Source organism: Octopus bimaculoides, chromosome 4 (assembly GCF_001194135.2).
Source record: "Octopus bimaculoides isolate UCB-OBI-ISO-001 chromosome 4, ASM119413v2, whole genome shotgun sequence".
In the NCBI taxonomy this organism is placed as follows: domain Eukaryota; kingdom Metazoa; phylum Mollusca; class Cephalopoda; order Octopoda; family Octopodidae; genus Octopus; species Octopus bimaculoides.
This window is the reverse complement of record NC_068984.1, coordinates 127,126,085-127,136,311: the sequence shown is the minus strand read 5'-3', so window position 1 is coordinate 127,136,311 and position 10,227 is coordinate 127,126,085. Positions and strand designations below refer to the sequence as shown.

The 10,227-nt window shown below is 35.0% G+C and overlaps 1 protein-coding gene across 3 annotated transcripts in view; it reads left to right on the top strand.

The window, feature by feature from the left end:
* The window catches only part of LOC106871170 (uncharacterized), a 103,057-nt gene extending 96,769 nt beyond the window's left edge, over positions 1 to 6,288 (top strand). For 2 of the 3 annotated variants that reach the window (XM_014917498.2, XM_014917499.2), the window contains 3 exons: positions 180 to 368; positions 2,869 to 3,111; positions 5,922 to 6,288. In XM_014917498.2, coding sequence (XP_014772984.1) covers positions 180 to 368; positions 2,869 to 3,111; positions 5,922 to 6,101 — 612 coding nt within the window. In that variant the 3' untranslated portion in view covers positions 6,102 to 6,288. The remainder of the gene's footprint in view (positions 1 to 179; positions 369 to 2,868; positions 3,112 to 5,921) is intronic. The other variant, XM_014917500.2, reaches the window with a different exon arrangement.
* Positions 6,289 to 10,227: the final 3,939 nt, after the last annotated feature.

Here is a 10,227-nt window from a genome sequence, read left to right as displayed (position 1 = left end):
GGGGGGTAAAGATGACAAAGATGATGGTGGTGATGATGATTATGATGATGACAGTAATGCTGAGGAAATGATGGTTACGATGACGGCAATGATGGTGAGGGCAGTGATGACGTTGATTATTATAACAACAACAACAACATTTGGTCTCACCAAAGCATTTTTCTAAAATTTCATTTCAGTTGGACTCCAGCATAAAAGACAAGCAGCACATGGACAGTTGTATAATTCCGTCAAATGCACCTGAAAACCCAACTGTTTCTCAGTTTTATACAAACAGTCTGACATGTCAAATAGTGTCTCAGTCAAAATTTAGTGAAGAGGTCTTCAACAAAGTGAAACCATTATTTTTAGAAATAGACAGTAATATGGTAAGTTGTTATGATATTGTTCATTATAAGCCACACCGTCAATTTAATAGTCTAAATGGTTGGCTAACTATTTAGTCTCTATTCAACTGATCAATCTGATCAATATCCTTCTTCAGAAATTTGTCATCAGCTGTAGGAGACAAGAGACAGTTGCTGTTATTAATCCATCACTTAAATAACTTAGATCTTGTAATAAGTTCATTTAATCCTTCTCTTATTAATGATCTTGAGAAAAGATGATAATTGTCGTCAACACTGCTTTCATTACATCAGTTTTTGAACTGGCTTACAAGAACTTTCTCTTTAGTGTCCTCAATATCTAACTATCTGTCTGTCTGAAGAGTATCTGTCATTTGAAGAGCTTTACTAATGGAAGTATTTCAGTGCTTGTCTTGTAATATTCCTAGCATAGACTGTTTTCAGTTTACATTCGGAATATCAAGGAAGCAAACTAGCACAGTCATTCAAGTGTGGGACTGAGTGCCTCGTGTTATTTGTTCTGGCTCTCTCTGCACTCTGAGTTCAAATTCAGTCAGGGTCAGCTTTGCCTCTCATACCTTCAGGGTCACTAGAAAAATACCAATCCAAAACAGTGGATGGATAGAGCTAGTTGATAGTTGAGCAAGATTCTTTGTGTAAAGATCCAATACTTTACATTCTTTATATTTTGCCACAAAACTAATGCGAAGTTGTATCTTGAGACTTGTATGTGTGGGCAACTATCAGCCTTCATAAAAAAAAGTATAGCCCTGCACATACATGTGTAGAATGATGGTCAACCTTGACTTACAAAGGCTCCACATAGTCTATAAATATCACATTTAAAAATGTGATGTACCTTCATAGTTTAGTGTCTAAGACATAAAATGCAACTGGAAAAAATTAAAGGCATTGTACTACCTATCTTTGAGTTGCTGACTTATATGTCACTCAGTCCTGGTCACATTTCTCTCTTTCAAATACTGTAAATGCCTTCTCACCTATTTGGCACTAAACCCCATGATCTGTTCAACTTAAGAACCATCCAGTATGATCCTCTCCATGCTAGGTGACAGAACCTTGCACTTTGTGCCATTTATTTTCAGGCTCCATCTTAATATACCCAACTGTTTGGAGGATATTTCCTATTCATCAAAGACTGAATATTATAGTTGTGTTGTCAGTATATCTAATATTTATGGTTGTGGGGGGGGGGGGATGTCAGTGAGTGCCAGACTTTCATCCAGGTTGGCACTCATCCAAATCTTTCAGTTCTTTCATCACAAATTCCAGGAAGATGATGAAAAAGGAACGGGTAGCAGGCAACCTTGTTTTAGGTCTCTACTTACTTCATACTGTAGGGAAGTGGTTATACACCATTACGTGTACACCGCTTCCGTACATTAAATTTATAGAAGAAACAACGGAACGCAGATTCTGAACAACATAACAATATTTATTTACAGTGGAATTCAGTTCACGCTTGGAGGGAATTCGGTAGCTCGTCGCCCTCGGTTACTGAGACGCCTTCTGAATGATTTCCGTGGTTATTTGTGAAGCTCTGGTGCTGACATGTGAGAGAGCTCTGTTGGACGTCTTGGCTCGACGGAGATCAGTCAACGAAGAGACTGAGAAAAGGCGCCAAAGCTGGGTGTCGAACTCTACGCATGCGCATGAGACTCTTCCTGTATTCCTTCCGGAACTAGTCCCTGCGCATGCGTGGATAAAACTCCGGACATTGAACATATAACAGTCGTCTGCTATAAGGTGTCACTACAATACTATTCCATCAGTTTCACCTCAGCACTGTTGCTACTCTGCATAGTGCCTCTTTCATTCAAAATTTCTTGGTCTTTCCACCTCTTGCTGCCATCATTTTCCATAGGAACATCCTCCAGGTCATGTAAAGAACTTTAAAGTCGATGAAGTTATAGTACAGTGTTCCCTTCAGTTATCTGTCTTGAGCTTTTTACCTTTATTTCAAACTTTCACACCAACAGTTTTATTTGCACCATTTTGCTTTTGTCATTTTCTTTTGCCTGTTTGGTGGGACTATTAAAATATCCAAAAAGGTAAAGATAAAAATCTTTTTTGATGTTTATGTTTCCTGGATAATAATCTAGATTACTTAATTGAATGTCTGATTGTCAGGTGAAAACCATGTTGTCCATCTTTTCATTGAGTAGCTGAACAGGGTATTTATTATTGTAAGATTATTCATTGTACAGAACTGCAATACATACATGCCTTTATTTGTCAGAAAAATTGTTGTTTATTGCTGGAAGTCCTTTATACCATGATTACTTGACTGTGAAGTAAGGATTGTGATTGTTTTTATGCCAGTCAACCAGATGGGAGCAATAAAAGTCATGTACTTCTCTCAGGAAAATAGTACGACAGATATTTAGTAATGCTACAACTCATGGCCAAGTGTTTGGTAGCCCTTACAACTTGCACCTATTTGATTTCTTTATAGTTTGAATGAGCTGATCCTAAGAATATATCTGTTTCCATATTTCAGATGTCTCTGAGCCCTGTTAATTCATATATTCCTATTACTGAAGTGGAGCACAAGGACACAGAAAAAGATGGCAGGTACAATTTCCTCAGTACTCCACAACCAAGTGACAAAATCACAGAACGTCTCCAGTTAAATGAAACTTCTCCAGATCCCCAGTTGCCTAGAGAGAAAACTGACCAAACAGAAGTAAATTATGAGAATCAGTGCAGCTCTGAATTCAAGGCAAAAAGTCAAGAGAATGAGGTAACTTGTATCATTATTACTTATATCATTAAGACAGTGTGCTAGCAGAATCATTGGCATGCTGGACAAAATGCTTAACACCTTTTCATCCATCTTTACATTCTGAGTCTAAATTCTGCTAAGGTCAGCTTTGCCTTTCATCCTTTCAAAGTCAATGAAATAAATACCACTTGGTCTCTGTAGAAAGGATTATTATTAGTATCATTGTTCTGAGTTCAGATTCTGCAAAGTTGACTTGGCTTTCATCCTTTGATGGTCGACAAAATAAGTTCCAGTTGAGCATTGGGGCCAATGTAATTGAGTAGCTCCTTCTAACAAAATTTCAGGCCTTGTGCCTATAGTAGAAAGAATTATCATTTGTGTCATTGTTCTGTGGCAAACTGGCACATAAAATAAAATACTGTACAAGTGCTAGGATCAAAATGATCAACTAACTAGGTGCAGGCATATTTGTGTGGATAGGTGCTGGCCTTGTGCCTATAGTAGATACACTTATTGGATAGATTTATTTTTTTTTTTGTTTTTTTTTTTGCATTTATTGTAAACCTTGGCAATGTTACTTGAATTAACATGAAAAATACTTTCATCATAGTTTTTTATGGCTTTTTGTGGCTCTATTCTTCCTCTACCACACTTGTTTTCATTTTTGAAATTTGAATGAATTTTACCTTAATTCAGACATATGACAATGGAGTGTCAAGTAGAAAAAAGAAACATGAATTTATCTAACAACTCTCAGGTGACAGGCACAGGAGTGGCTGTGTGGTAAGTAGCTTGCTTACTTACCACATGGTTCCAGGTTCAGTCCCACTGCATGCCACCTTAGGCAAGTGTCTTCTACTATAGCCTCGGTCTGACCAAAAACTTGTATTGATCATCACCATAGCAAAAATGGATAGTACACCAGCTAATTCTAGGTGTTTATGATAAGTGAAATGGAAATGGAATTGAATGTTTAGCTTCTAAGTTCTTAATAGAAATTGTGACACAAATTAATTAGCTAATTCACATCAGTTATCCCAGAAAGTGGTTCTGGAGACATAAGTAAATGCTGAAACTGTCAAAATAACAAGATTTTAAATGACCAGTAATTTGAAAATGTCTTTAAAACTGGAGACAGTTGAAACCAGATGTCAGACACTCAATTTTACATAAAAGATTGTATGTAATCTATTACAATTACAATGTCTTTGACATGAAGATTAAAACCTACATAACTGCTAACTTTTTCTAGCTCTACATCTGTTCAATGTTGTCTATTGAATTCTTATTCTAAGTCCTATTATAATTCCATTCACATCTATACTGGATTATAAGAATGTAAATTATCCCCAATAATTGACATGTACATTAGTTTATTGAGCCCAGAAGGATGAAAAACAAAGCTGGCCTTAGCAAGATTTGAACTCAGAATGGTTGTAGCTAAATACTATAGGCATTTTGTCTGGTGTTCTAATGATTCTGCTAATTGCTTTACTACTGCTGTTAGACTGATTGAAACTGTTGGTACCTCTCACTTGCATCATCCTCATATTCCGGTGTTGAAAAAAAGAAGGGGGAGAAAAAATAATAATTGCCACATGAAGAGAGTAACTATTATCTTAATAGTTGTAGGGGCACTTGGAGCACTAACAACCAGGTTTGAAAAATATGTTGGAGAAATTGGAATCAACATAAGGGCAGAGCAAGCCAAAAACACTGCTCTATTGGGGACAGCTAGGATTTTAAGATTGGTGCTTAGGTGTTGAGTGTCTTCCACGATAAGCTAACATCCAAGTATCAAAGCTTATAATTTGTGGAAAGAAACCATGTGAGACCTCTGACAACAGATTCCTGTCTGCTCTCACAGGATCAACCAAAGCAAGTAATAATAATAATAATAATAATAATAATAATGGTTTTGAATTATGGCACAAAGCCATCAGGTTTGGAGGAAGGAGTTAGTCAATTACATCGACCTCAGTATCTGTTTTATTGACCCAGAAAGGATGAAAGGCAATTTGACTCAAGCAAGATTAGAACTTAGAATGTAAAGAGCTAGAAGTAGTATGATAAGGCATTTATTCTGGTGCTCTAATTATTCTGCCAATCCACCATTCTAGCAAAGATGATGATAATTATGATGACAATGTCTATAATGGCAGCTGTGCAGGTGACAGGGATGACTACAACAGTAATGATTTCTAACGAGGTAATAAAGCCAGAAATTTATCAGGATTGGCACAATCAAACGTATTGATCCCACTACTCAACTGGTACTTTATATAACTGACCTCAGTAGAACGTGAAAACAAAGGTGAATTTTGCAGGACCTAAAATAAGAATTTGAAGTAGTATGATTAAATATTTTAAGGTATTTTATCTGATGCTCCACCAATTCTGAAAAATCTATTGCCTGTCTTGATACCAGGAAAATGAAATTTCTATATCCTTGCAGACAACTACATCTATTTATAAGAGATGACTAAATATATTTCAGTATATATAAATGTGTACTTAAATTTATAAATTAATTCAAATCTCTGTCAGGGTATTTTTATCATATGTTGATGCAACTGGTGTATCTTAAAGAGAATTCCTGTTTTATATTCTACATTAAAGCTGACTGCAATTATGAAATGAGATTGATTTCTTTGTAAACATCAGCATCAGTTTCTGTTCTTATTGATTAGATACAACTTGTATAAAAATACTTGTTCTTTTAATGCTTTATACTTATTTAGAATTGCTGCTACAAAATATGTCAATGTCTATTTTGTTTTGTGTTGTTTCATGATTTTTATTAATATATCTCTGTTTTACTGCTTCAGTATTTAACTCCTTTATCCTCACCACCAATCAATGCTCAAACTCAGACAGATTTTCAACAGAATGTTGTCGATGCTTCTACATCACCAATTGTTTTCCCACAAACTGATCAGATGATACAGTGTGATATTATTAACTCTCACACAGAATCTCAGAAGCAGCTACATAACAACCTGTTTTAAATCACTACAGAATCCTGTTAACTACAGTTCATCTATTCAATGTGTTCTTTAAATATCAATATCTCACACAGCAAATCTTACTGACTTACTTTACACTATTTTCTGGTAACTTTAAATATTACTTTTCCACAATTACTAAGTTATTTTGTGACAGAAATAAAATGGATTTTCCTAACACTCTACCAAGTCTTACCATTAATATTTTGTCTCTTATTTTTTAGCAATGGCAATAAATTACATGCATGTATAAGTTTTTTTTTTTATTTCATATATTCTTTTAGGTATTTTATATTCTAATGTTGGTAATAATAATAATTGTCTTAAACACATTATTTCAAAACATTTGTTTCTTTATCATACACGTCCATTGTATGTTGGCATGGCACTATCGGTAGTTGATTTTTACTTAAATAAAGGCGTGGTGTTGTATGCCTAGTTGTTACATCAGATATGTAAAATAATGCACTATCTCCTATACTAACTATGCAGCTGCAACACACCATATTTATTTTTATTTATGTGCTCTTTCAAAGCCTAGCCAGGCTCATGGGCCCGGTCTCCCAGTTTCTATGGCGTATGTGTTCCCCCCAGCTGGATGGGGTCAGAACATCAGAATTTATTCAACAAGTTCAGCAGATCATAGATGGAAATCCCAGAAAATCCATGAGGTCAATTGCAAAAAATTCCCATGTATCAGAAGCGACAATCAGAAATGTTGTCCATGAAAGCATCTTGTACAAGTCTTACATGATGAGGACAGGTCAATGCATGTCAAAAAATAAAAGAAAATCATTTGATCAAATCTAAAAAGCTCTTAAAATTATAATCTTAGAAGGACGTGACATGATTTGTTTTTTCTCAGATGAAAAAAAACTTTGACCAGGACCAAAAGATTAATGAAATAAAAGAAAAAATGACAGATGGTTATGTTCAGACATTTTTGAAGTTCCTACAGTCATGCACACAATATTTCCTGCAACTGTCATGGCTTTTGGAATTGTCAGTAATGAAGGATAGGTGATACCACATCTCTTCTTTCCACAAAGCCTTAGAGTTAACTCTGCTGGCTACATTGAGGTCCTGTAAACAGTTGTCGAGCCCAGGAAAGATTGAGTATGCAATAGAAAGCCATATATGTTTCAGTAGGGCCATCACATAAGGCTCAAGCAACCCAATGATGGATGGCTGACAGTTTTCATGACCACATTCTTATGCTGAAATATGAAAGCATAAAACTGTTCAATGGGTTGGCATAGGAGATGCAAGTGGGCAACAAAGTCACAATTCACTCTCTTACGAATTGCAACAGGTGCATATTTTCTGACTCTGAACAATTGTGAATGGTTTTCCAACTGCATTATTCCAAAGTTTATGAGTTGTGTAGTTGTTGTTCAGCTTTGATTGCACCAGTCCATACTAAAAGATGCCCCAGCCATTATCATGACGTTTATTTTTAAACATCATGTATCTAGGACCATATTATGTAATGTATTCTTCCATTCTTTTTAAAACTATAGTGTGTGATCTGCAAGATGTTTGACTGTCATTTTTAGAAAGTGAGTAACCACATAGAAGGTCTCTTATTTGCTTACAGTATGTAGTTAATTATAATGATTTGAATCTATATTGTAATGTACACATTGGGTCTTTCTAGAATTTTTGAAAGTGTATATCAAAAGTTAATGGATTTGTGTGATGCTGCATTGGTGGGCTTGTGACTGGTTTGTTTGAGATGGTAGCAAGTATGATCAGATATATCATATTTCAGAATATTTCTGAAGCAAGCCTTAGTTCATGACATTTATGGCTTGTATATATATGTCAGCTTTCTAAATATGACAGATATCTTTTAGTAAATGGTCATCTCTCTTATGTGATTCATACACTGCCCAACATGTGCCCAACACTGAATGCATTTAATATAAAAAGTTAACAACTAATAAATGGTTGTAATGAACCATACTAAACAGGAAATAAAACAATGCTGAGGTATTCACCAGGCACAGGCATTACTGCAAGACAACAAGTTTGCTTCCCAACCACATGGTTCCAGGTTCAGTCCTGTTGCATGTCACCTTGAGCAAGAGTCCTACTAAAGTCTTTGAGTGCATTTGGTAAACAGAAACCGAAAGAAGCTTATCATCTATCTATCTATCTGTCTGTCTGTCTGTCTGCCTGTCTGTCTGTCTATCTATCTATCTGTGTGTGTCTGTGTCTTTATGTCTGTGTTTATCTTACACCATCACTTAACAACCAGAATTGGTTTGTTTACATCCATGTAACCTAGCAGTTCAATAAAAGAGATCAATAGAATAAGTACTAGGCTTTAAAAATTAAGTACTGGGGTTGATTCGTTTTGCTGAAATCCTTCAAAGCAATTCCCCAGCATGGCTGCAGTCCAATGACTGAAACAAGTAAAAGATAAAAGTCACCTAGGTTCACCATGGGTTGCTGTTTGTAATTTACAAATGTTGCAATTAAAATATTTTGGCTTGTGGTAAAAAAATAAAAATAAATAAAGTAAAAGAAACAAAAAAAAAATCACTTTGAAAGCCTTTTAATATTTTTAGACATGATTGAAGTAACCCAGGAGGTGGATGAAAAACATTTTGATAGAAAATTACTGCAACCATTTGTGGTGGTCTGCTTGTCGATATAATGAAAGAAAACAAAGAAAGAAAGAAAGAAAAATAAAACTCTATTTTGAACAGTAAAATGCTGCTACAAAGCTGTCCATACTTCATTTTTGTTGCTAAAGCAGCCACAAACATAACTGCCTTTGATGGATTTATCAATAATTTATCAGACACATCAAATAAATCTTCACATCTTGCTAGTTTGAACGTAACAGTCTTTAAAAATCGTTACAACTTTACGAACATTATCCAGTTTGTCAATGGAATAATTCTGTACATAATCGTGTTGTTGGGTAGGAAGGTCTCTTTTTTTTTTTTTGTTTTTTTTGTTTTTTAGCATAATAATAGATTTAGTGGTTAATTCCTTTCTAATTTGTATATATTTATGACAAATTCTCAGCTGCCTTCAAAAACAACAACACCAAAAAAAAAAAAAACCCCAGTAGCTTTTACTTCTTGGCCTGAGAAGTTATACATGCTTTATACTTTATATTTCATATTTTGTATTTTTACCCTTTTTTCTTTACTTTTACGTTTTTTTTCCTTTTTACTTCACACCTTTGCCCAATTTTTGTTAAAACTATAAAATAAAACCAAAGATAAACACAATATCAGGACTGATTTTGCTGTTTTGATTGTTGTTGCTGCTCCAGTTGCTGTTGCTGTTATATGTGTATTGGTTGCTACAATTCCTGTACTATTTTGTACTGATTTAAAACTTAATATATTTAAACTTACTAGTAGAGCACAAGACAATACACCTTACAGTACTTAGTTTCCTAACATTGTATTCTAAGTTCAAATCTTGCTTGTTTTATATCAACCATATTCCCTATTAATCTCTCTGTTCAGAGGATGATGAAATAAGTACCAGTGATATACCTGGGACTGTTCAATTTCCCATTAATGTTTAGGATGTGGAGATTAAATGGTTAAAGTCATATATTCTCAATCAATGGTTCTCAACCATTTTTTGCCTATACACCCTTTGATTCAAATTTTACTCTACTGGTCTCCCATAGCCATTCAATGTGTATAAAAAATGAAATCTTACTGCATTTTTATAATTAAATGTTGTTAAAAATTGCATAAACAAGAAAACTGCAGCAACGCTGCATGATATTGGTGTCAGACAGCAGCAAGCTGGCAGAAATGTTAGCACGCCGGGCAGAATGCTTAGCGGTATTTCGTCTGCCGTTACGTTCTGAGTTCAAATTCCACCGAGGTCGAGTTTGCCTTTTATCCTTTCGGGGTCGATAAATTAAGTACCAGTTATGCACTGGGGTTAATGTAATCGACTTAATCCTTTTGTTTGTCCCCTCTATGTTTAGCCCCTTGTGGGCAATAAAGAAATAAGCCATGGCATGCAATCCATTATATAACTTGTTTGACATTGCATTTTTATTCTTCTCTTCCATTTTATGGATTCAGTGTGCGCATATGCATTGCATGTTCATGTTCGTACTTCTCTTTCTGGTCCCAACTCAAAA